A 27856-nucleotide genomic window follows, 5' to 3' on the forward strand; every position below is an offset into this window, starting at 1 on the left:
TGAATGGATGGTGAATGGATGATGGATGGATGGTGAATGGATGATGAATGGATGATGGATGGTGAGTGGATGATGGATGGATGGTGAATGGATGATGGATGGTGAGTGGATGATGGATGGATGGTGAATGGATGATGGATGGATGGTGAATGAATGATGAATGGATGGTGAATGGATGATGGATGGATGGTGAATGGATGATGGATGGATGGTGAATGGATGATGGATGGATGGTGAATGAATGATGAATGGATGGTGAATGGATGATGGATGGATGGTGAATGGATGATGGATGGACGGTGAATGGATGAATTGCACACAGTGGAAAAATAAAAACAACATTTTAACATTCAAATATTTGAAAAATCAAATTTTTATCATTAAACTTGTAATATAAATTTTCACTTTATTTGCACTTTTCATTTGAATATATAACTTTAAAACACATCTTAGTTTCATATCTTTTTGATATTACATTTGTCCACTTTATGTTTTTAAGTGTTTATTGCTTCATCATTTAAGTAGCCAATGGCAACAAGTGCCAGTATTATTTTTTACAGAGTGCTAGTTGATCCTGATGTTTCTGTTTGTCCAGTTCAGGAATATAAATAAATATTAATTATGATTTCTCAGTTTCCAAAATGTCGGTTTAAGTGAGTTTTTTTTTGTGGACATCTGAAGGTTAGGGTTAGGGTTATGAAAAAAGGGTTTTGTTAACAGCAGAAGGTTAGTTTAACCAGATTAAAGAGTTCATATTTTTTAGTGTAGAACCATCTTGAATGAATGGATGCAGTGATGAAGTCAGATTTAAAGAGCGACAGACTTACTGGATTTCTTTCTGCAGCGCAGACAGAGCAGTGACAGCAGGCTGAGCGACAGCACTGCGGCCGCAGACAGCGCCGCCGCCAGCGGCCCCGAGTCGCCCATCGGACCTGCAGCAGCAGCAGATAAACGGGTCGATGTGGGCCGGTCAGCGGGCTTCCTGTCAGCCAGGCAGAGCTGCACAGGATGTGGTCGGCTCAGAGAAAACTGAGCAGCTCCGCCTGCAGGACTCACACCGTCAGCCAGGAAGCAGCGCAGCGCTCACTGCGATGACACACACACACACACACACACACACACACACACACACACACACACACACACACACACCTCAGATCACAGTAAACTTCATTTCTGAACTGTAACTTTTTAATCAATATTCAGGAGTTACTGGCTTAAAACAAACTGTTATTTCTTTCTGACAAGTTACTTTGTTTTGAGATATTTGCAGTAAAAACTGGACAAAAATACTTGGAAAGATTTTGTGTTTTCAGGAATATTAAAACCTGCCTGAAGCTTTTGCCAAAATTAGGATCATTATTTTTTTAATATCTGTTAAGCGGTAACAATTCATTGCCAAAAATTTGGACCAAATTGAACTTTTAAACCAAATAATTAAGAATCAGTTTAACAAAAGAAACTTTAAGTCCTGAGCCTGAAACCTGACATCACAAACAAACTGTCTCCATTTTATGTGAGCAACAGAAAAAGTCATAACAACAAAATTCTGATATTTAAACAATCTGAAAACCTTTAATACTAAAGCTGAAGACAGATTTCGTAAATGAAACATTGTTATTATTTTCTCACTGTTTGACATGAAATCAGAGCAAAATTTCCCCGTTTAAATTTCTAAATGACAAGATATTGAGAGAAAACAATATCTAAATATTGAGTTTTGGTGTGAAATGTGTTCATCGTCAACAGAACTGAAAACTTGGTAAAGATGGCGGCCGAGTCTCAAACCATCATGGCTGAAAAGTCGCTCCAACAGGAAGAAGCCAAATAAATGGAGAAAACCTCGACAATAAATTCATTTATTCTGATTAAACTGGAGGATGGAAACGTTTGGCCATGATGGAGCTCCGTACATTTGACAGAATGAGGGGAAGAACTGATACTTCATAAAATGGAGATCATTTTATGTGGAAATATTGAAATAACAAGAAGTTAAAGCCTTTACATGAATTGATCTTTCAAATAAACAATAATCAAACAATCAAATTAATCAAACTTTATCTTAAAGATGAGAAAAATCACAAAGTCCTGATTTCTGTGGAAACATTGAATCAAACTGAAGCCTCAACTGCAGCAGCAAACTAGAGGAAAGATCATTTTACTGAATTTTAAGCTACTAAACTTTGGACACTTGAAGAAGATGATGATGAAGATGCTGATCCATGAGTTTGTCGACGGGTTGAAAAAAGTTTTCTCCTATTTAACGAACAGAAAACTAATCACACCATCGATGGATTATAGACAGAAGCTCCGTAACGAAAATCACACAGCAGGACGAAAATGATCTTATGACGATTTCAACCATCTTGAAACAACTGATTTTCTGAGAAAAGTCAAAGTTTCAAATCAATCAATCAATCAATGGGATTTATTTGTACAGCAGGTTTCAGCAGCTGTCTACTGACGATCTTATTTTATGAATCATATTGAATCTGTGTCGACCTTTTTGCTGGTTTGGCAAAATTAGGTCAGAAAAGCACCAAGAGTGATAAATACTGTAAATATAAATAATAATTTACTTCCAGATTTTTTACTTGCTGCAACATCAACTGCCCTTCACAAATAAAGCTGAACCTGCAGTTAAAAATATTATTTTTGTCTCATTATTCTGATGTTTGGAAAATCTAAATATTTTTAGGCCAACCTGACCCAAACCATGACGGCGGGTTTGATTTCATGTCAGACACCAAAAGCTGTTTTTTAGGGTTAACCTCAGCTTTTTCATGTAAACACTGTATAAAATACAATTTTATTTTTAAGTTTAAAAGCTACTAAAATCATTAGAAGCTTAAAAAGCTGCTTCAGCTCCAGCTAAATACTTTAAATATCTTAGAAACAGAATTATGTTGGAACATTTCAAGTTTAGTCGTCATTTCTATCACAAATAGCCAAACAGTAAAAAACCAAAAGGTTTACTAAATGTCATAGCAGCTAGCCTAGCTTAGCCGATTGGATTAGCTTAGCTTGACTTTGTGTTTTAATATATTTAACCAATAATTATTAGTATAATAATGTATAAAGACACTCAAAAGCATTCTGTTTAAATGGAAAGTTAAACATTAATAAGTTTGATCATTTTTAAAGTAGTATAGCAAAATGATTTCAGTTAAATATAACTTTCCTGAGGTTTAATTTTCCAGATTTAAGAAGTTTCAGTAAAATGATTAATAACTTTATTTAGTAAGTTTAATATATTTAATCAATCCCCACTCTCAAAATATTAGATTATTTCTGGATTATTTTTGGGACAGAAAACTGAGCCAGATTAAATTTAATGAATGTAAACAGCAGCACAGCTTAAAGTTAAATATTTACTTACTTTACAAAGAAATATTCTTAAAGTTTTCTTTGTGAAATAATTGACTAAATAGATTAAGTTACAAACTTATAAAGCCAATCAGTAGTTGAAAACATTTTAAAACTTCAGCACAGATTTTGTGTGAACTCTTTGAAACAACATGAAGCAGCTATTTTTTACTCGCTGATTATAGTTTCCCTTTAAGTTTGATTGATTTTCGCGAGAGAAGTCGGGTTCTGGTGGAAAGTGGCTCTCCAGTGGGCGGGAAGTTTTCCATCACAGATTGTTTGCTGCTGGTTTTTACAGAGAAAATTTATGATGTTTTGCTCAAACCTGAATCAGACACAACTCTGATAAAAATAGCAAAATATTAAATTACTGTGCATCTGACCTCAATTAATCAGGTTTAGATGCGGCCATATTGGAACTCACAAAAACAAAGTCAGAGCTCTGAACACATGGTTCTAAATTTACTGTTTTATCTGCACGGCTGAAATAAAATGTTATTTCTTCATGAAATTCTTACCAGTTTCATTATAAGTGTGTGTGTGTGTGTGTGTGTGTGTGTGTGTGTGTGTGTTACCATACTGGACTCTGAGTCCTAAATGCTGTTTTCTCTCCTAGTTCAGGTCTGCTGCATTATTTCTCTTTATAAATATTGTAAATCATAAATGCTTTAGCTTCTGCCCTGCGTGTTTGTCGACTTTATTTTCCTATTCTTGTTTAGTTTTTTTCCCTCCATTTGTCCAATGCTTTATCGGTAAACAATAAAAGTATCACCAATGCAAACTAACATGTTTATATTATTTTATGCCTTTTAGTTTAATGAACTGAGATCATTTAAATGGTAAATGGACTGAACTTATGTAGCAGTCATTTTGACCACTCAAAGCGCTTTACACTAGAGTCACATACACCCAGTCGCGCTAACAAACACACACACATTTATGCACCGATACGCAGATCGGTGGGCAATTTTTTAAATAAATCATGATTGTAAATTTTTAAATATTATAGCTATGATATTGGTAAAACTTTAATTTCTCTTTGTTGATTTGACAGACGGGATGAGAATCACCTGATGTGTTTAAAGACATGACAGGTGATGTTTTTTATTTGTCCTCTGAAATATTGATAAAGTTATGAAAAATCAGAAAGAATGAAAGTACTTCTCATCTGAGACACAAACTTTTAAGATGTGTGAATAGATTTACCTGAACCGTTTATTGGAGAGATTTCTGAAAAACATCTGAGCAGGTGAACAAAATGCTCAGACTGACAGCAACAAATATAAATATAAATATAAATGGTTTCTGTGTTACCTTCAGAGATCCAGCCGCCTTCATTCTTCACTGTTTTGTTCAGCAGGTCGACTGTCAGCTCTGCTTCCTGTTTCAGCGTCTCCCCACATCCGTCGCTTTGTGGTTTCCACTGGTCACAGAGCAGAACTAATGAGGCCCCTCACTTTATTATCAATATTTAGTTTTTTTTCTTGCTCATTTTACAGTCATTCCTGCTGACCAGGGCCAGAACACAACAACATTGTTTGCTCTATTCCAACATTGTCTTTTATTTTAACAGAAAAAACCTCAATCACTTCAACACTGGAGCTCAACTTGGGTTGCTAGGTAACAGGTTGGGCTCCTCTGGGGTTGCTAGGTAACAGGCTGGGCTTCTATGGGGTTGCTGGGTAACAGGAAGCTCCTCCTGATTTGTGGCGTTTCTTTCTGAAGTTTTTGAAACGGCTCGTTTTCCAGACACTAAAAAACATAAATTTACTACCCAAACACAGCTGGGTGTTTTTTTAAGTGCTTTGGTTGTTTTTAGCACCTGTTGAAACCCAAATGGAGGAATAAAAATGTGCAAAATGTGAATTTCCCCTTCAAGACTCTCAACAATGACCAAATTTGACGGCAGATTGTTCCTCCTGAGCTCCTGTCAGTACTGATGTACTATAAAAATCATAGTTTTCTGATTTTTATTGGTAAAAAAAGTTACAAATCATTTATTATTTTCCTTCCATTTCATGTTGATGCATTACTTTGTGTTGGTCTGTCATATAAAACTGGACTGCAATGCTTTGAAGTTTGTTTTTGTAACATGACAAAATGTGAAACACTTGAGGCAACATGGCTGAGAAACACACCTGCAGCCATTTTCCCCACGCAGACCAAGAGAAGATGACACACTTTTACAAGAAACCAGAAGCTTTGATCTTGGTGTGAAGAAAAGTGACTTGGGGGCTGAGAAGAGAAACGGCGTCTGCAGGGGAAACCTTGATTTTCAGAAGCCTCAGCAGAGCTCAGAAAAACTCTTTGCTCAGTAGAGGACCGAGAAAGAAAAACACTACATGACCAGACAGAAAAAAGTCTCCAAAAAGAAACAGACTGACATGAGCTGTTTCTACTTCATAAGAACAGAAAACTAGAGAAAGACTTTCAGCAAAAATGAATACAATCTGAGAATAGATTTTACTCATTGAAATGTATTCACCACAGACTTTGAGGAAGTCTGACATAGTTAAGGGATCCCTTTAAATAAATCCCTTTAAATAAATCTGCCAACAACTCAAAATGGCCGTTATGAACAGGACTGTCAACATCTTCACATTTGTTTCTGTTGAGCTTAAAGCCAAGAATTAAAAACTGCAAGGACAGCAAGGATTGGGCAGCTAACGATTATTTTAGTCATCAATTAGTCTATTGATTTTTCTGGTGATTATCAGTTATTCTGATCAAAACATTTCTGTGCTGCAGATACAACTGCATATATATTTCTGTACAATATCTAGGTATAGATATGTGTGTGTGTGTTGTCATTCTCATATCCCTTCCCCCCAATGACAAAATTCTAGGCCTGCCACATATTACATATATATTTAATATATATTACACATATTTTTAATTATTATTATTATATCAAAATGTATTGAGTCGGGGCTGCAGAGCCCAAGGCGCCATTTATACAAGAACCGCCTCTGTGGTTTGGTTTTATTGTTTGTACTTTCAATGACCTATTATGGTGTTATAACAGTTACTATCATCATCAGTACTATCAATAATATGCAGATAACCCAAAGGTATCTGTCCTTTTAAACTCGACGTACGTACGGACGTTAAAATTTACTCCTACGTCACGCCACGTACGTTCCAAAGCTGGATTAGCCGAGCGTGCTAACGTCCTGATAAATCCTTCATTGAACAGCGATGCTGTTAAGGCTTTCCGTCACTGGAGGCGTCATTTCCCCGCTTTCGCTTCGCCTCTGCTGGGTGGTGGGCTGAGCTCCAGCCACACCCTCTTGTTGTTGTTGTCCCGGGAGATCCGCTGCTGGTTCCGCGGCTCCAGACGTCTCCCTCTCCGCGGCAGCTGGCCCCGCCGGCCGCGTGCATGCAGCAGAATGGCTCGAGCGGCTCCATCGGCTCTGACGGCGGCAGGGAGCGGCAGGCTCTGTCCTTCAGCCCGCTGCCCGCCGCTACTACACGGGTGAGGCGGTTCATTCAGGAGCGACAGAGGACGCTGCCGCTGCCCAAAGTGATGGTGGTATTCTCGGCCGCTGGCGACGCGGACAAACCGAGCGATGCCATGTCCAGCTCGGACCCAACGGAGGAGGGCGACGGCGTCCGGAAGCCGCCGGCCTCCCCCTCTCCTTCCCTCTCCCCCTCCCCGAAGCACCGCGCACCGAGCAAGCCGCGCCGCGCCGCGCTGACCACCCCGGAGCCGCAGGAGGTGGGTAGGCCGCTTCACGGAAAGTCACCACGCCGAGCATAATTTATTCACTAAATAACAACTAATGACGCTACACATAAAACAAAGCACTAAAATGTGTCCAGAGGCAGCCATTAAACACATTATATCTCCAATAACTCCACAGTTTGACTGTTTGGAGATATTTACTCTGCGGTCCGTGATTGGCTTAGCCGCCGAGCCGCGCGGTGATTGGCTGGGAGCCGTGTCACGGTGATTGGCTGGGAGTCGTGTCACGTGGGTCTTAGTTTAAGCTTCTTATTTCTATTCAAACCTACTAAACCCAAGTCTCTGAGGAGCCATCAGCAGCTCCCACAACATAGATCTATGGGGATAGATCAGCAATCCTATCAGTTAACAGAAGGAATGTTGACGCCAGATAGATGCATAGATTATTAATCCCACTATATCAATGGATTTCCACTAAATAGACAGATGGATTATTTTTTCCTATTGGATGATTATATGGATTAAAATTCCCATGATGGATGGATTATTAATCCCATGAGATGAATAAATGGATGGATTATTGCAGTGTTATAAAGTTTTTGTTGCTCGATCCTCTTTGTCTTGGTTTTCCAGATATGCAGCTAATTACAGTAGCAACACTAAACTGGTATTTAAATGTAAAAACAGAAATCACTTCTGTGTAAAATGAGTCGGGCGTATTTCGATTATTCCCATTTTTATAGAAAAATAAGCCCCGTAAAATTGAGTGCATTTCTTTTAAACTTGAAACAGTTTCAAGGAGCTGGAGTTCTGGAGGCTGGACAGATGAAATGTGACTTTTGGCTCTGGATGATTCTGCTGTTGGACACTCTGAGTGTAACCGGGTTCTGCTTCACTCCACTGCACCAGGCCGGCCCCAGTAACCCTTCGACTCTGCGTTGTGTAGATTTTTTAATGAAGACGAGTTTCTGGGTGATCAGGCAGTTTATTTCCTGAATGGGAACATATGGGGAGTTCAAATCAGTGCAACGGCTCCGCTTCACTCTGCACACTACAACAGAACGTTAAGTTAGCCTTTAACTTAGCACATAAAATGTTTTACAATATTAACTAAACTAAAAGTACGAAAATTGGTGCTAGGCACACATCTAGTAATTAGTAAATTTCACACTATTTGTCTAAGTTAATAAAAATGATGTTTTATGTGTTGCTAACTCGTTTCTACTGTGTGCTGAAAAACACAACTCACCTCTGGTGCAGCTTTCACAGACTGGCACTGAGTTCAGGAGCCAGCAACATTTAACCAGCCACACAGAGAGGGGGCGCTGTTTCCCCATTGCACTGATACATATAAAGCAAGTGGGATTCTACAACTTAAACCTAAACACTGTTACATGAGCTTTGGTCAGATTATGGGAAGACGCATTTATGTTTGAGGAGTCTGGATGTTTGAACCTGAAACGGTTAAAAATCAGCGTCTCTGGTGGGTTGTGAGAAAAGCTTGGTGTTTGAAGCCACTTCCTGTGCAGCTGCTTTGCAGCCGGAGCAGCAATAGAAATATTTATCGTGTATGGAGATAAAGCCAGAGGTCACCGGGTCACCGGGTCAGGCGCTTGGCTCTCGTTACTTCCAGGCTCAGATAAAACCTCAGGAAACGTCCAAAGCAGATTTTTGGGTTGTGGGGAAAATAATCTTGTTTTCATTTTTTTCTAGAACTAAACAGCAACTTTAAAGGAGAAAACTGGCATTTCAGCAGTTAAAATCTCAGAATTCGCATAAATATTTGGCATGTATTTCAAAAACTGAAAATAAGATTATGGAAAAACACATTTCATAAATTTGTGTTGCTGTTTGAAATAGATTGTTTTTAGTTCTTTTTATAAATGAACCTTGTCATTTATTAAAAGGAAATAATAATACCCCACCTTGCATTACTCTGAAAATAACATCCAATTTACAAACAAAACATGTGAAACTTTAGATTGAAATAGTTAAAATCCGTCACAACTCATAAATATCTGCGTCTGGTGACTGAAGCCTTGAATTAATAATTTCACAGCAAAAACCCCCAAAATCTCACCAAGTATTTTTGTCTATTTTCTACTGCAAATAACTGAATTCAGTTGAAACAAAACCAAAGTAACTTTTCAGTAAGATATAGGAGCTTTTTTAAGTCAATAATTATTAATAATAATTAAACATAATAATAAAAACTGAGTTCAACTTGCAGTTCTTATAATGAGAACAATGTCTTAGTTTAAATGAAATAATCTTAATCCTGGTATTTTTCCATCACTATTAATGAATTGTTGACTTTTATATGTTGATGAAAATCTGTAAGTTATTTTAGTTTCTTTCTCAGATATTTGAACTAAACTAGACAATAACACTTGTTGGGATTCAGTTTTTACAGTGAAGAAGGATGAATGTTGCTATGGGAACCATTGTGACTCGAAGCTGGTTCTGTTTGGTTGAACTGTCCAGTTAATGGACCATCAATAACTGATTATTAGATCTGTTTGTGATCAGTTTCCAGAGGTGATCTCTCTGAACGTGGGGGGAACGCTCTTCACCACGCGCCTGTCCACGCTGCGGCGCTACGACGACACCATGCTGGCCGCCATGTTCAGCGGGCGCCACTACATCCCGCGGGACGCCGAGGGCCGCTACTTCATCGACCGGGACGGCGCTTACTTTGGGTGAGCCCCGACCGGAACCAGCACGCAGTCAGTTGTGTTGAAGAAAGTTTTAGTTTCTAAAAGTCAAATGGTGTTCTCTGAGAGGCAGCTCGTTAAATCCTGATACGTTTTCATGGATTCATCATTGAGAAGCAAACGGGCTGCGTCAGCATCGTTTCAGTGACGTCACCGCTGTGTATTTCTGCATTAAGGGGAAAATCTGCGAATGAAAGCAGAAAGAACGGACGAAACGCTGCAGAGGATTTTCATGTTTTTCAGAACTTCACTGAGATTCCTGATGGAATAAAAACACTTTAGAGAATTTATGCAAATTACAAACAAAGCTGTTGGCATAATTATGAAGTCATGTTTTTCAGTTTACAGTGCGGTCGCGCTAAAAAGATGCAATGTGATGAAGCCACCACAAGGAGGCGGTAAAGGACCAGATTAAAAATCTCCGTTCTTACAGTTTTAAACAATTAGTCTCTTTAAAACACATTTTTTATGATTAACTTTTCAGTTCTTTAAATTATTTTAATAGTTTTTAACTTCTTTACTTTTACTGTTTCAACATTAACATTTAAGTGACTGAGGAAAAAGGTTATTTGTCGTTGATCTGTTGCAGATGAATAAAAGTGAAGTTATGGTGCAGTCTTTATTATATGGACTTATAGAGTAAATTATTATTAACCAGGAGACAAACTGTCTGTCTGAAGTTAAATCAGACCAGATTTCTCCTGTCTTAGGTCAGTTAGAATCACAAATTATTCATATTTGCTAAATGCCAAAATCACAAGAGAGAGAATATGTCAGGTTGAATTATTAATGTCTTTAATCAGTTTTTCATTTTGAACTACATGAACCTTTGAATTCTAGATGATCAAACAATAAAAGAAGTTTGGTCCAATTTAACTTCAGACAGTGGGAGAAAAAAGTTTGTTTTATTGATAGAAAACGTTTTTTATTCGGTGGATGGAAACTGCTGCGTATGTTTCAATCTTTCAAAGTGTGCCCAGTCACAGCCTGTCTTTATTTTAAAAATACATATTTAGATTGTTTCTTTAGTTTTTTAAGAGATGCTAATCATTTTGGTACGTAAACCTTTTATTCTGAAGACATGAAAACATCTCTGACACAATTTTAGTAATTGGAACTGAAATGAAACTAAAGAAATTCAGCCTGATTGAAAAGGTGGAGGAATCTTTTTATTCAGTGGATGGAAACTTCTGGTTTCAGCTGAACAAAGACTTTATATTTAATTCAGTCTCTACAAACAGAAATCAACCAAAATGGAAATTTGGTAGCTCAGTTTTACATAAAGCAGACTAGAAAAGCATTTTTTATTTCTTGATGAAGTTTAAAACTACCAGAATCCAGTTGAGTCATTTTAGACCTTAGATTTAATTTGATATTATGAATACAGAATTGACTTTTAATGTAATAAATGAAAAAATCTCATTTGCGCGATCACAACCTGCCTTTATTAATTTGTAAATATATTTCTTGTTTCTTTAGGGTTTTATTTAACCTGTTTTTGTTCCGTTTTCCTAACTGAGCATTTCAGAGTGACTTTCTTCCATCTGAAGGGACATCCTGAACTTCCTGCGGGAAGGCGAGCTGCCGCAGCGGGACCGGGTCCGGTCCGTCCACCGGGAGGCGCAGTACTACGCCATCGGGCCGCTGCTGGACCGCCTGGAGGAGACGCAGCCTCTGACCGGGGAGAAGGTCCGGCAGGCCTTCCTCGACCTGCTGCCCTACTACAGAGGTCTGACGCTAGCACAGCTAGTCACTAGCTTTGCTCACATGGCTAGCTTCACTAATAAAGCTAGAGGTTAACTTAATTAACACAGCTAGCTCTGCTAACAAACCTAGAGGTTAGCTTTGCTAACACAGCTAGCTCTGCTAACAAAGCTAGAGGTTAGCTTTGCTAACACAGCTAGCTCTGCTAACAAAGCTAGAGTTTAGCTTTGCTAACACAGCTAGCTCCGCTAACAAAGCTAGAGGTAAGCTTTGCTAGCACAGCTAGCTTCACTAACACAGCTAGCTCTGCTAACACAGCTAGAGGTTAGCTTGGCTAACATGGCTAGCTTCACTAGCACAGCTAGCTCTCCTAACACAGCTAGAGATTAGCTTGGCTAACATGGCTAGCTTCACTAACACAGCTAGCTCTACTAACACGGCTAGAGGTTAGCTTGGCTAACATTGCTAGCTTCACTAACACAGCTATAGGTTAGCTTGGCTAGCATGGCTAGCTTCACTAACAAAGCTAGAGGTTAACTTAACTGACACAGCTAGCTCTGCTAACAAAGCTAGAGGTTAGCTTTGCTAACACGGCTAGCTCCGCTAACAAAGCTAGAGGTAAGCTTTGCTAACACGGCTAGCTCCGCTAACACAGCTAGAGGTTAGCTTGGCTAACACAGCTAGCTTCACTAGCACAGCTAGCTCTCCTAACACAGCTAGAGGTTAGCTTCACTAACAAGGCTAGCTTCACTAGCACAGCTAGCTCTCCTAACACAGCTAGAGGTTAGCTTGGCTAACACGGCTAGCTTCACTAGCACAGCTAGCTCTCCTAACACAGCTGGAGGTTAGCTTGGCTAACATGTCTAGCTTTGCTAACAAAGCTCGAGGTTAACTTAGCTAACACAGCTAGCTCCGGTAACAAAGCTAGAGGTAAGCTTTGCTAACACGGCTAGCTCCGCTAACACTTCTAGAGGTTAGCTTTGCTAACACAGCTAGCTTCGCTAACACAGCTAGAGGTTAGCTTCACTAACAAGGCTAGCTTTGCTAACACAGCTATAGGTTAGCTCGGCTATCATGGCTAGCTTCACTAACACAGCTTGCCGCTATCTTTGCTAATATGCCTAGTGGTTAGCTTCATTAACACACCTAGCCTTGCTAGGTAGCTTTGCTAACACTGCTAGCGGCTAGTTTCCCAACAGCAACACGTCTATACGTTCATTATGGCTACTGTTGGTCTAAATGTCTGAAAAGTGTGGCATACTTCTGTCTTTTGGGTGGGTCTCTGCTACAGGGTGACCTTGGATCCTTAAAAAGTCTTAAATTTATGTGTATGAAATTAAAGCCTTAAAACATAAAATCCACTTTAAGAACTAAGAAAAAGCCAGGCAGCTAAGCTAAGCTAACACTGGTCACTAGGTTACAGAGCTAGCATTAAACCATTAGCAGGTCCGCTCTTTTATAACGTAGAAACGTTCCCAGGGTGGGAAACCTCAGCAAACTGCCGTGAACAACGAAGCGATTGGAGCTTCACGCAGAAAAACACTTTATAAAATCCTTTATTTATAGCAACATGCAAAATTTAAAGGTGGTGAGTAAAGAGCCTGATGAGCCGAGGATTCTGGGTAAAATCACCAACAGCCAGAGGAAAATCCGGCTTTAAGCAGATTAATATGTCATTATCAATGGTTATTACATTATGAGAGCTGTAAGCTAAGATAATAACTATTAATTACACACGTTACTGGTTTGGTTAATTATTCCCTCTGGCTTCAGAAGCTGCTCTAGGGAGACTTTTACTTTTGTTGTTATGATGTGTAACCATAGCAACAAGGTAGCATTTGACTTTCTTAGTTTCTAGAAGCTGTGTATGTTTTTATTTTTAATATTTAGTGCTGAGCGTGTTTCTCTACGAGGATGATAGGAGTCACCGAACATTAACGTGTTTTCACTGAACCGCCGTGATTTCAGACAATCTGGAACGCATCGTGGAGATCGCCAAGCTGCGGGCGATGCAGAAGAAGGCGCGCTTCGCCAAGCTGAAGGTGTGCGTCTACAAGGAGGAGATGCCCATCACGCCGTACGAGCGGCCGCTCTTCAACTCGCTGCGCTTTGAGCGCGCCGACGGCGACGCCAAGCTGTTCGAGCACCACTGCGACGTGGACGTGTCGTTCGGGCCGTGGGAGGCCGTGGCCGACGTCTACGACCTGCTGCACTGCATCGTCAGCGACCTGGCGCAGCGCGGCATCGCCGCAGAGCAGCAGTGCATCGGCGTCTGCGACAAGCACCTCATCAACCACTACTACTGCAAGAGGCCCATCTACGAGTTCAAGATCACCTGGTGGTGAACGGCGGAGCGGACCGGAGCCAGGACCGGAGCCAGGACCGGAACCAGGACCGGAACGCAGCACAGCTTTTAACTCTGTTTTCTATTCAAACTGACAGGATTTGACAATGTGACCCTTTAAATCTGCTTCCTGTTTCCTCAAACATTTCACAGTTTCCTGCCGTTTAAATTCAGCGCCTTCATCATGAAACATGAAACAGTTAAAGGAGGTTAGGGCAGAGTGTTGAGGCCAGACAGTGGCGTTTTTTAATAAAATGATTAGCAGATTAAAAACATAATAAAGTCGTAAAATGACCAGAAAAGTTAGTTTTAATCTTTGATCTGAGGACAGCAGCAACGTTCTGCTACCAACAATAATCTGATGCTGAGATATTTCATATCTGTAAAACCAAATCAACAGGCTCAACATTCCTTATTTAAATGTTTATTATTTTTGGTGAAGCATTTAGAAAATGACTTCATTCTAACAATAATTTGACTTTATTGTCATACAGATTTTCTCATATTTTATGATTTTATTCTGGTTTCTGGCTCTAAAACTCTGTTTTTCAGACAAACCCAAACATTTGAACGTTTTTTGGGGCTACAAATGTTTTCAGTTCATCTCTGGATCCGTTTCTGTCCAGTTGGGTCCAAATTACTACAAATGACATGAAACCCAAACCAAGTCAAACATCCGGTGGTATTTTGGATCCTCCTGAATGAGGCGACAGTGGGAAGAAACCAGACGGTTCTCCTGACTGGACTGAAGTGGAGATTTATCTGGTGGAAAGAGAAAACTGTGATCCTGCAAACACCGAGCCAGGAAAACTCAACTTTAATTTAACATGCATCTGTTTCCCATTCAGGGCCAAACTGCCGCTTGTTTTTACCCCAATAAATCAACCAGCTATGCAAAGACGGCATAATTAAACTGATTTTTTGTGTAGACGATGGTGGAGCCGTTGTTTTCATGTTTCCTGAAGCCACATCGTCTTCGGTCTGTTTTTCAGCAGTTATTTCCCGTCGGCAAAAGATTCACTGGTTTCCGTTTGGAGGAGTAACCATGGAAACGTCCGGCCGTCTGATTGGACGTCCTAACGCTCCACCAGGAAGCCCGACGCTTCTTGTTCCGATCAATGAGTGAAATGAACCGGGATCGATAGCGATCCATCGGCAGCTTTTTGTTCTGATCACAGCTAATAGTCGCGGTTCGATGTTGTGACGTGAAGTCAGATGTGATCTTTTCCTATAGGTCTTGTGTCAGGTGAACTGTGAGATAAATTTTCTTTATGCGTCGCTGAAGGAGCGATGGGAAAGGTTCAGCGGAGGTCAGCGTGTTTTTCTTTCATCGGTCGCTAAAATAAGGAGATTCTCTGTTTTAAGGGATTGCATTGCTGGAGGTTTGACGCACAGCCGTGAATTTTTGCAGCCACTATAGATGTTTGAAGTTTATTAGAAAATAGCGCCACCTTCAGGGAGAATTTTAGATTTTTTTTAAACTTTTGTCATTTCCATCATTTGAGTCCTGCTGTACTTGACTATTACTGAGCACCATGTGATTGTAACAGAAAAGTCTTATTTATGTTTGGTAACGTCATCCGTTTTAATTGATTATAAGAATCAACTCTTTCATCAGATTTATTCAGATTTTATTAATTTGCCACATAATACTGAAGCACTACGTTCTTCCCCTGAAACATGACTAATCTTTATGACTTCCAGTGTTTTTAATGTTTTTATATTGCTGTTTATGTTTGTTTTAGCTTCTAGGAAGCTCCAGATCTCTAGTTGTCTTTTATTTGTCTGTATTTAAAAAATGAAAACATAATTTTTATGTTGTGGTACAATAAAACTGTTTAACTGCAATAGGATTTCTCTATTTTATTTCTTAAGTTTTGTGGAAAAAATTTACACACACACATGTGTATATATATATATATATATATATATATATATATATATATATATATATATATATATATATATATATATATACAGTACAGACCAAAAGTTTGGACACACAGTTGTGTCCAAACTTTTGGTCTGTACTGTATATATTCCTCTTAAATTCTGCTCTTTTGCATTTAGATAATTCAGTTCAGGTTTATATAAAGTATGGCTGAAACAATTAATCGGATTAATCAATTATGTAAATGATCAACTAATTTCATAATTAAATAATCATTAACTGGAGTATACAGACTCTGAAACATTTCATTTAAGGTAAATATAAAAACTAATTCACCACAATCTGGATGAACATCTTGTTAAAAAGGCCTCAGTACAGCTAACGAGTTAGCAACGGCTGGCAGCATTTTAATTATGGATCATTAATCACGTGTTCCCCGAGACAAAAACGGCCAAATTGTTTATAATAATGCTATAAAATCACACAGCATGGTTTGTCCTCAAGGAGCTAACAGCTAGCACTCAGTGCTAACATGACCATTAGTGGTCATGTTATGCTTTTATTGTGAAGGGGAGAAGACAGCAACAGTTTTACTACATTCTCTTTTTGGTTTGGATTGGAAGACGTTGAGAATAAAACAAGACTCAAATTATTTTTTCGTCTTTTTCTGCTGACTTCCACATTGGTGACCCTCTTGGCATTGTACGGCGCTCCAAAAGTCCATGGGCATCTCTGTTGCACATGGTTCCCAAAGCAGACGGGGTTGGCGACCCTGTGGGGATTTTCGGCGCTTTAACAACGCAACCGGTAATGACAGGAACCCAATTCCTCACATTCAGGACTTTTCTGCCCGCCTGGCTGGAGCAACTGTTTTCTCTAAGGTGGACTTGGTGCGAGGCTACTATCAGGTTCCAGTGCATCCCTTGGATGTACCCAAAACCGCAGTGATCACGTCTTTCTGAGTTTTTATGGATGCCCTTCGGTCTTAAAGGCGCAGCGCAGACTTTCCAGCGGCTTATGGATTCGGTCCTGCAGGGTATGCTGTTTTTGTTCGTCTATTTGGACGACGTATCGGTGGCTAGTCCCTCTGCGGAAGAACACATGGTGCACCTTCGTCAGCTGTTTGTTAGACTCAGGGAACATGGTCTGATCGTGAAACCCAGCTAATGGAGGAGTTTGGACTGCCTGACTTCCTGGGACACAAAGTGTTTTCTCAAGGGGCGGTTCCCCTACCTGCAAAGGTTGAAACAGTTTCCGCTTTTCCCCGCAGTCCCTCAGTGAAGCCTCTGCAGGAGTTTTTGGGGATGGTAAACTTTTATAACCGTTTCATCCCACGGGCAGCTCACCTCATGCTCCCCTTGTATGAAGCATTTAGAGGCAAAAAGGGGACCAGCAGATAGAGTGGACCCCCAAGAGGGTGCAGGCATTCGATGATGCCAAAAAGGCCTTGGCTAATGCTGAGCTTTTGGCCCATCCGTCTTAGACTTAGACTTATTTTATTGTCATTACACAAAGAAACATAAGTAAAATTGGCAATGAAATGTCATGGCTCGGTCACCGGAGCACACACACAGAAACACAAGAATGCCTATAATTACATAATAAACAAATGATAATGTATTGCTAAATATATATAGCTTAGTATTTTCAAGCAGTCTGAGACAGTTTTAGTGATGGGATTGTTGAGCAATCTGATGGCCAGTGGGAGACAGCTATTTCTGAGTCTGGCTGTTCTGCAGCGGATGCTACGGACTCTCCTCCCAGACGGCAAGCGGATGAACAGACCATGGAGAGGATGGCTGGAGCCAGAGAGGATCTGGTTTGCTCTGGCTAAGCAGCGTCTGTGTGCCATGGTATGGATAAGGGGGAGTGGAGTCCCAATGATCCTCTCCACTGTCTTCACCTGTCTTCACAGAGACTTCCAGTCTGAGGCCTTGCAGCTCCCAGACCAGATGGAGATCCTGCTGGTCAGCAGGCTCTCAATGGTTCCTCTGTAGAAGGTGGAGAGGATGGGAGACGAGAGGGAAGCCCTTTTCATTCGTCTCAGAAAGTGAAGACGCTGCTGTGCCTTTTTCACCAGTGAAGTGATGTGAGTCGTCCAGCTGAGGTCGTCTGTAATGTGAACCCCCAGGAACTCAGTGCTGCTGACGATCTCTTCTGTTCTGTCGTTAATGAGGAGTGGTGTGTGGTTGGGTGGAGACCTTCTGAAGTCGACAATGATTTCTTTTGTCGACGTTCAGGAGCAGGTTGTTTATTCTGCACCAGTCCACAAGATGTTGTCAATCAATCAATCAAATTTTATTTGTATAGCACATTTCAGCAGCAAGGCATTTCAAAGTGCTTTACATCATTACAAACACAGAAACACAATGCAATATAGAATCAATCATTGAGTCAAGTTCCATCAATAAATTTGTAATTGATTACATTTCAAATACAATCCTAAACAGGTGGGTTTTTAGTCTAGATTTAAAAGACGTCAGTGTTTCAGCTGTTTTACAGTTTTCTGGAAGTTTGTTCCAAATTTGTGGTGCATAGATGCTGAAAGCTGCTTCTCCTCGTTTGGTTCTGGTTCTGGGGATGCAGAGCAGAACCAGAACCAGAACCTGAGAGGTCTGGAAGGTTGATACAACAACAGCAGATCTTTAATGTATTGTGGTGCTAAGCCGTTCAGTGATTTATAAACTAACAACAGTATTTTAAAGTCTATTCTTTGAGCTACAGGGAGCCAGTGTAGGGACTGGCTCCCTGTAGCTCTTTTCTGTAGTTCACTTCATTGTTGTCCTGAATTAATCCCATAATTGTTGTGTCATCTGCATATTTCATGATGTGGTTTGTGTTAAACCTGGGATGACAGTCGTGAGTCATCAGCAGGGGGCTCAGGACACAGCCCTGGGGGGAGCCAGTGTTTAAAGAAATGACATTGGAGATGTTATTACCCACACAGACAGACTGAGTTCTGTCGGTGAGGAAGTCCAGCAGCCAGTTGCACAGTGGAGTATTGAAACCCAGGGAGACCAGTTTGCATACCAGATCCTGGGGAATGATCGTATTAAATGCTAAGCTGAAGTCCAAAAACAGCATCTGTACATGGGTGTTTCTTTTCTCCAGATGTACCAGGCTCAGATGGAGAGCAGTGGAGATGGCAACATCAGTCGAGCGGTTAGGTTTGTAACTGGAATGGGTCAAATGATGGAGGCAGTTTGGACATTATGTGATCCTTAACCACTCTCTCGAGGCACTTCATGATGATAGATGTTAATGCAACTGGTGGGAAGTCATTCAGACATGTGATGGTTTGTTTGTTGGGCACTGGAATAATAAAACATGAGGGGACAATGGTCTGGTGCAGACGTATTGAAGATGTCTGTGACCACATGGGCTAGCTGGTCTGCACATTCTTTGATCAGACTTGCTGGAATGTTGTCAGGACCTGCAGCTTTTCGTATGTTGACCTTCCCCAGTGATTTTTGTACAGCAGATGTTTCGAGCCGGAGGGCCTGTTCATCAGAGTGAGGGGCAGCTTTCCTTGCAGGAGTTTTATATTTAAGGCTTCAAATCTTCCAAAGAAGTTATTGAGCTCATTAAGGAAGTTAATGTCATCTTGGCAGGATGGAGATGTGGTTTTATAGTCAGTCACAGACTGGATGTCCTGCCACAGTTGTCTGGTTGTTGGTGGCATCATGAAAGAAACCTTGGGTCTTTTGACTGTAGGCATTTTTTGCTGCCTTGATGGTACGTTTTAGGCTGGCCCTTACTGATCTAAGTGCATCCATGCCACCAGATTTGAAAGCAGCATTACGCTCCCTCAGTCTAGAAAACTCCTCCTTAGTCATCCAAGGTTTCTGGTTGGTCCGTGTGACTATTGACTTTGTTGCTGTAACCTTCTCCATACACCATTGGATGTAGTTTGACAGATGCTGCATACTCCTCCACGTCCATGTGTTGGTTGTGCGTAGTGGCCTCTCTGAACATGCCCCAGTCTGTGCACTCAAAACAGTCCTGCAGTGCAGACATGGCTCCCTCAGGCCACACTCTGACCTTCTTCACCACAGGACTTTTGTCTGGTGAGCAGGGGTTGGTATTCTGGGATGAGCATAACTGAAAGATGATCTGAGGAGTCAAGATGGGGGATTGCTCTGAAAGCTTTCTTGATATTGGTGTAGACCAAATCCAGCGTGTTTTCCCCTCTGGTCGGAAAATCCACATGTTGATGGAAATCAGGAAGAACAGTGTTCATGTTAGCCTGGTTAAAATCTCCAGCAACAATAAAAACGCCCTCCGGGTGTATGGATAGTCTGTCACTGATGGCATGGTGAAGAATACTCAGTGCTTGCTTGGTGTTGGCACTGGGCCGGATGTAGACAGCAAATATGATAACAGTGGTGAATTCCTGGGGTCGGTAAAAAGGTCTGTGTAACACAGTAGAGAAGGGTATTATATATATTTTAGGTAAATGGGCCAATAGGTTCAGCTATCGGAGCACGGTGGGGTGTTTAAATGACACACAAAGGCAGTTGGATGGATTTAACGAATAACTGGCTTTAGTGACATAAAACATAACATTGACAGATTTACAAGACACACAATAAAATACATAAATTAATAACAATAATACTTGGCCAAGGGCTAACTCTCAATTTCAAATCTGTTGGGTGCACCCTGGTAATCCGTACTCTAAAGTGTATTAGTCAACAGATTAATCAAATTACTTTCCAATTCAGATTTAACTCAACATCATTCACAGGAGAAGAATTTCCACCACAGCAGTTTGTTATGTCTGAAATAAAAACCGGTCCAAAAGGTAATGTCCAAAATTCCAGGATAAAATAATAAGAATGAAAAATGTCAGTCAGTGGTCTCACACATCAGCAACTGTGTGTGAAGATGTGAGTGTTAACGCGCCTACCACACCGCAGGGTGCAGCAGGACTCCAAATAGGAAAGACGAAATCCGGTTCTTTCTCTATGTCCAGGTGGGAAGGCTCGCCATCAAGGTCATCGGAGGAATCCACCTCAGGAACAATCCAGCAAAATAAAAAAACCTGACCAATCTCAATGCGAAACGGTTGGGACAACTGTATAGTGGCTCCCAGTCCTGATGCGTGGGGCACTAGATAGTGTAACAAGCATATTTTTTATGTTTTAACCTCAATAATATAAGAAAGTAAAATATATTATAGTTAAATTTGACCTCTAGCTGGACGGAGAATAAGGCAAACCAACTGCCAGAAAGAGCTAACGGCTCCAACGGCTCTAATGGCAGTAACTGAAGTTCAGTCTTTATACTCGATAAACATTTTCCAACTTAGAAGTTGGATGATCAAACAGCAAATGCAGCTCAGCAGTCTCAGTATGTCGAATCTCTCCCGCAAACCAACAGTGCTGCAGACCCGGGGGAGAAGGGTGGGACCCACAACGGCAGTCTGCATTCTGATTGGTTCATACACTTTGGGAACTATGCTTCCCATTGGCCAAGTAGATCACAAGCCTCCTTAACCTCCGTTTCTTAAAGAGGCATACCCACTTTATGTGGGTTACATCTGCATCTCATAATCATGAACTCAATGTCCACAGAGCAATGACTGGAGACCAGGGTGGTGCTGTTACACCAGCTGTTGTTAATGTAAATACAAACACCACTTCCCCTGCATTTACCAGTAAGAGCATGGCTCCTGTCAGCTCTAAAAGTTGTTAGCCCCTCCAGGCTGATGGCATCATCAGGGACAGATGAGTTTAGCCATGCCTCACAGAAAAACAATGCAGCAGTTTCTTGTTTCCGTTTTGGTGGTTAAATCCAGCTTCAGGCAGTTCAATTTGCTTTCAAGGGATCGTACATTAGCAAGCAAGATGGAGGGAAGTGGCAAACGGAAAGGGTGAGCTTTTAGCTTAGCTGTAAGTCTACCGCGACACCCTGGCTTTAGTTTTCTCTCACGTCTTCTCCGGTGTCTCCGTGGGCCTGTTCTGTTGGAAGATTGCACTGCTGTGGAGTTAGCTTGATTCAACGGATCCAACTGACGTAGCAGTCCAAGGCTTTGTAGAGTGGTCTGTGTCTCCAAATTTATGGAGTCCAGATGACTGAATTTGCTCAATATTAACATAGTCTGACGGTCATAGACTGTTCTTACACTGTTTCTCTGAGTTATTGTAGCAGAAAATATTGATTTAAGCAATAAATTGGTTGTATTACCGGGAGCCGAAGCAGCTGTAGCCAAATAGGGCGCCGCCATGGTAACAATCCCCAGTGGCTCCTGTGGCTCCAACAACTGATGCCTCTGTTTATGCAGTTGGGGCAGTTTGTGAGCAATGGGTGGATGGTGCCAGGCAACCCATCGCTTTTTTTAGCAGGAAACTCCGGGATGCCGAAAAAAAATATAGCACCTTTGATAGGGAACTGCTTGCCCTTTTTCTGGCAACACGCCATTTCCACTTCCTATTGGAGGTCAGGGACTTTACTGCTTTTGTTGACCACAAGCCTCTCACTTTTGCTATGGCAAAAGTTTCTGAACTGTGGTCGGCTCGGCAACAACGGCATTTGTCTGCCATTTCAGAGTTCACCAGACATTCAGTATGTGGCTGGCAAGAATAATCTGGTGACCGTCTGTCCAGAGCAAAGGTTGTTTCTGTGCATTTAGGTGTGGACTACCTCTCCATGGCCACAGACCAACCGACCCACCAGGATGTTCTGGCCTTTAAAGCGGTTGAATCCAGTTTGCATTTAGAGGAGGTCTCCTTTCATGAGTGTGGAGCAACCCTTCTTTCCGATGTCTCGTCTGGCAAACCTCAACCTTTGGTCCCTACTAGTTGGCGTCGGCGGGTTTTTGATGCAGTTCATTCCCTTTCACACCCGGGCATTAAAGCTTCTGTTAAACTGCTAGGGGCAAAGTTTGTGTGGCCGGGACTCCGTAAAGATGTAGGGCTATGGGCGGCTTCCTGCTTGCCTTGCCAGCGTGCCAAGGTGCAACGGCACACTAAGGCTCCACTGGAGCACTTTCCTGTTCTGCAACAGAAGTTTGAACATGTGAATGTGGACTTAGTGGGGCCACTTCCACCTTCCAGAGGTTTTACCTCTCTCCTGACGATGATGGACAGAACTACTTGGTGGCCGGAGGCAGTTCCACTGTCATCAACCACTTTGGTTCATGTGCCTCGGGCATTTATCTCCTCCTGGTTGTCCCGGTTTGGTGTGCCATTGGACTTGACCTCCGACAGAGGTCACCAGTTTACGTCAGAGTTGTGGACTGCAGTGGCAGAGAGCCTTGGGGTTAAACTCCACCGTTCTGCTGCCTACCATCCGCAGACCAACGGTCAGTGTGACAGGTTCCACTGCACAATGAAGGCAGCATTGCAGGCCTCGTTGGTGGATAATAGCTGGACAGATCGCCTACCTTGGGTTCTGTTGGGCCTGCGTTCGGCTCCAAAAGAGGACCTGCTGTTTTCTTCATCTGCGTTGGTCCTGGGCCAGCCTTTGAGGGTACCAGGGGAATTTCTTCCGGGTCCAGTGGGTTCGGTTGATTCCCAGGGCAGTAGAACAGTTCTAAATGGGGAATCTAGATCTTTTGCCCCGTTGGCAGCACATCACTGCCTTCCTCAGGTGTTTGTGCCAAAGGACCTGATGTCTGCCGAGTATGTACAGTATTTATCCGCCATGACTCACACCGCTCACCACTTCAGCCTCCTTACGACGGTCCATTCCGTGTTTTGGAGACCTAAGGATGTTTTGGTGGAGTTGGGGGGTAATCAGGAGAGTATTTTGGTGGACCGTTTGAAGCCAGCTCATGTGTTACCAGGGATCCAGTTGGCTTAGCCGCCTCGCCGTGGTTGTCTTCCAGGTCGTCCCCTTCCAGCTGGTTTGTCCCCTCAGATGGACAGTTTGTCCCCTCAGATGGACAGTTTGGTAGCAGTCGATCTGGAGTCTCTTCCAGTTTCAACCTGTTCCTGTGAAAAGAAGCCGTGGCGGCTGACTGATTAAACTCTCTAGTCGTTACCGTTAGGTATTTCAGTTGTTTTGTTTGTCGCTGCTGTTTAGTTTTTCCTTTGTGTGTTTCCTTTATGTATTTGTGATGTTGTTTCACATGGTGTGTGTTTTTGTGTTTGTGACATTCTGTGTGTTCAGGGGGGCCTGTGTGGAGGATACAATGTACTGTATATATTTCACACCTGAATGTATGCTTTTATTGTGAAGGGGAGAAGATGAGGTGAGAAGACAGCAACAGTTTTACTTCATTCTGTTTTTGGTTTGGATTGGAAGACGTTGAGAATAAAACAAGACTCCAATTATTTTTTTGTCTTTTTCTGCCGACTTCCACAAGCTCATTGTTTGCTACTGCTAGCAAAACAATGGCCAGGACTTCATTATCAACACACAGCATTAATGTCTAAAATAAAGTTTGTTGTTATTTTAGAGGTATTTGGACCTTTCCAGGGTCTGGAAATGACCCTTTCCGTAAATCTTTCTTTATACCGGTGAAAGTTGCAGTACTTTGTGAAAACAGGGGACTTTTCCCTCTGTCCAATAAAATCAACATTTAGTTAGGAACCTGGAAGAGGTTTTGGTGTGGGGCGTAATGAATTATGAGGACTAATAAACACAACAACTTAACATTTTAATTTATTTACTTTTACCTTCAGCATCCTTGAATTTAGACTACAAAATGGCTGCGAGAAATAAAAATGGCGGATTCACAAAGTCTGTTAACCGGAAGTCCTCGACCTTATGTGTCAAATTCTGACAACGGACCGAAAAATATGATACAAACCAAATATTTAAATATTTCCGCACCAACAGGAGAAATTAAATAAAATTTTTCTACACTTGTAGAGATTCCAAGTACAAACAGGCATTTATATTTCTATTTAAAGTCTTGACTGAGCATAAATATGCTTAATAAAAGAGGAAATGTGCTTAAGGCTTGTAACGTTGGTGTTTCTGTAACGTTATTAGCTCTGAGCTCTTAAAGCTGGTAATGACTGTAATGACTTTCCCAGTTGGATTTTGGTCAAAATACAAAATATAAACAAAAATATAAATACAGTAAAAAATGAACTAAAAGCTGGTTAAAATCTGATCATTCAGGTAACGGTAAATAAATAAATAAGACACAATTATGACTGATGTATCTCATAATTATAACTTTGTTTCTCCCAATTATACATTTAAATAAAAATATTCATGGCCAGCATTTTGTTACATGTGTCTCTTTTACAGTAATGTTTTGGTATCTTTCCCTTCGCTGCTTAATAAAGCATATTTTATAATAACCATAATTGTTTTATCTCTGCTGTTTGTTTTGTTTTGCATTATTTTATCAGACTTTCAATGATATTCTCTCCAGGCCCAGTGGATTTCAGGACGACGTCTCCAACCTGGCAACCCGACTGAAGAGCAGCTCCTCAACCCGTTTGAATGAATATGCACACTTGGCCGCTGTTGTCATGGCAACACAATAATAGCCGACCCGAGCCATATGCTGCACACGCTGTTTGTCAAACGTGTTTCAAAAGGTGTTTGCTGTCTGATTGTACAAACAGACGCTGCGCTAACATTTATCTGATTTATCAGCAGATTAACAGGCGGTGGATTCTGACCAACATTTCATGACCTGAGCTGCTGCACAAGTAAATAAGTCACAAATCAAGCAACCACACTCAAAAAATAATAATCCAAAAAATAATCCAAGCAGAACAGATGAACAGATTAATGTTAAATGATAAGGCTTCTTCCCAGGGCAGCACATTCAGGGGGGAGGGTCGCGGTTACCAGAGGTGGGGACTCGAGTCACATGACTTGGACTCGAGTCAGACTCGAGTCGTTAAAATCAGGACTTGAGACTTGACTTGAAAAAATGGTCAAAGACTCGGACTTGACTTTGACTTTCATGCCATTGACTTGGGACTTGACTCGACTTGAAGCTGTTTACTTGAAAAGACTTGATATTTTTTACTCAAAGTCTTAAAATTTAAAACACATTATTTATAAAGTGGCGTCATTAATTAATTTCACTCATTCCGTATCAATATGCGCAGACCGTCACTATGTTTTTCCTCTCTCCTTATGTATGTATGTGTACGTAGCTGCAGCACAACCAATCAAATTAACAGGATTTGGACGTTTAAAAAAACGCGGCAAAGCTACAGAGCTCAGGGAACGAAATACGAAATAACCGCTCGAATATGCTTCCGCGAGTAATTTCTTTTGGCTACGTAGGTTATGAACTTTCGACTAAAAAACGAACTGCAACTTGTAAAACATGTAAGAAGAGAATATCGGATGGAGATGCCACCACGTCCAACTTTGTCCGGCATTTGAAGCTTCACAGAGATCGGTAGGTGGCACTTTTCTTTTGCTGTAAGATAGTTGACTTTAGCTAACTTCGTGTTAGCATGTGTACTCCGGGTTAAATTGGTGATGATTTACCATAAATCCGGTCCTTCAAATGCCTCCACAAATAATGTGCACCGTGTTAGCTCAGGAAGCCGGTGGATAGTGAGCGGGGCTCCGGAACAGAAAGCAGATTCTGGACCTGAACACAGGGAACAGAGTCTCTCTGTCCCATCATGATGATGAGCCGGGTCTAGTATCATCTAAGGATGGTTGGTGTATTTGAAGACATCTACGTTGGGAAATTATATTGACAATATATTGTTTACTGCAGTCAGTGCATTAAGTCAACTGTTTTTGACTTAATGCACTGACCGGCGTGACGGTCACATGTCGCACAGAACCCATTTCCAGATTTCTATCATTTGAGATAAATACATATTTTAAAAAGAACAAATGGTCTATTATTTGAATTTTATGTATAATTGCAAATTATTTAAAAAAATAAAATAAAAACGACTCGAAATGACTTGAAATGAAAGGTTCCTGACTTGAGACTTGACTCGACTTTTGCCTGTCTTTACTTGAGACTTGACTCGGACTTGAGGACAGAGACTTGAGACTTACTTGAGACTTGCAACACAGTGACTTGGTCACACCTTTGGCGGTTACTGACCACGTCCCCAATCACTATTGACCACGCCCCTAATCGCTGCTGACCACGCCCCTAACTAAACGTTTACACTCACAGTGGAAACAACTGCAAACTGATGAACAATTATACAACCGTACATCTTAGATAATAGGGAGGGGCTATGCTGGGGTTGCTATGGTGATGGGCGGGGCTATGCTGGGGTTTCTATGGTGATAGATGGGGCTATGCTGGGTTGGGAGGCTTTTCAAACCTGATTTTCCAGGCACCAAAAAGGTTCAGTGTTTTTTTTTAAGATTGAATTTCTTTTAAGTCACGTTTGATATTTATGGTGTTTGAAGGTGTAGTTTGTTGACTGTGGGATTAAATGAGATCATGTAACACCGCCCCTTTAAGAAGTCCAACACAAATATTTAGACTGGACATCTCTGATATAAAAGCACAAGTGTTTCTGCTCCATGTTTCTGCCGATGCTCATCATAACCCTCTGCTTCTCTAAGGGAAACGGCTGAAGGTTAAAGGTCATCGGCGTTCCTCGGTGGGATCTGTTTTCTTGCTCCATCCAGCCGTATCTGGGACTTTCCCCCCACGTCTTTTGCTGAGTTTTACTCATCTGCTGACCTACTTGCCTCAGCTGCCGCCATGTTGGACAGGAGATTATAAACGTTTCTCTTTTAGCATCGATGCTAACATCCAGCTGAGCTTTTAGGCCAGTGGGGCCCAAAGTCCGGCATCCTGCATGTTTTATTCCCTCCCTGGTTTTAGTAACAACCTCCTCAGCAGGTCAGTGATCTTCTAGTGATCCATCATTGGATCCAGGTGTGTTAAACCAGGGAGAGACTAGAACATGCAGGATGCCGGGCCTCAGGGACCCACTTTGGGCCCCTCTCATTTAGACTATCAGGAAACATTTTTTAAAACATTTTCCCGCTGATGTTTGTTCTGATGGAGCGAATCATATTGATAATTCAGAAAAAAGAAATAAAAACACAAATCTGAGAATAAATGTAACATGTTTGGATTTGTTTTATATCTAAGATTACAAGTCGACAAACAAATATATTTATTTGATTTACAACCAGTGAGGTTGAGACATGAATAAAAAGTTGTTATGGATAAATTGATTGAATAATATCATTCCTCCAGCAGCTGCCAGAAATCAGATAAATAAACGAGAATT

The 27856-nt window shown here is 41.2% G+C and overlaps 2 protein-coding genes across 2 annotated transcripts in view; both read left to right on the forward strand.

Annotated features, from left to right (window-relative positions):
• pgk1 (phosphoglycerate kinase 1) overlaps positions 1-4151 on the forward strand; it is a 29446-nt gene extending 25295 nt beyond the window's left edge. Inside the window, exon 12 of the mRNA XM_032576334.1 lies at positions 3898-4151. The gene's annotated coding sequence lies outside the window, so the exon portion shown is untranslated. The remainder of the gene's footprint in view (positions 1-3897) is intronic.
• Positions 4152-6638: 2487 nt separating this feature from the next.
• Positions 6639-15661, forward strand: kctd7 (potassium channel tetramerization domain containing 7). Its single transcript, XM_032576344.1, has 4 exons — positions 6639-7084; positions 9581-9750; positions 11316-11494; positions 13438-15661. Exons 1-4 carry the CDS (start codon positions 6746-6748, stop codon positions 13812-13814), a joined length of 1065 nt encoding a protein of 354 aa, XP_032432235.1. The 5' UTR covers positions 6639-6745; the 3' UTR covers positions 13815-15661.
• Positions 15662-27856: the final 12195 nt, after the last annotated feature.

Source organism: Xiphophorus hellerii, chromosome 11 (genome assembly GCF_003331165.1).
Source record: "Xiphophorus hellerii strain 12219 chromosome 11, Xiphophorus_hellerii-4.1, whole genome shotgun sequence".
Classification (NCBI taxonomy): Eukaryota; Metazoa; Chordata; class Actinopteri; order Cyprinodontiformes; family Poeciliidae; genus Xiphophorus; species Xiphophorus hellerii.

Coding starts and splice junctions, on each gene's coding strand:
- kctd7 (XM_032576344.1), top strand. CDS start 6,746: ATGCAGCAGAATGGCTCGAGCGGCTCCATCGGCTCTGACGGCGGCAGG. Junction 9,751..11,315: donor CGGGACGGCGCTTACTTTGG/GTGAGCCCCGAC, acceptor TTCCATCTGAAG/GGACATCCTGAACTTCCTGC. Junction 11,495..13,437: donor CCTGCTGCCCTACTACAGAG/GTCTGACGCTAG, acceptor CCGTGATTTCAG/ACAATCTGGAACGCATCGTG.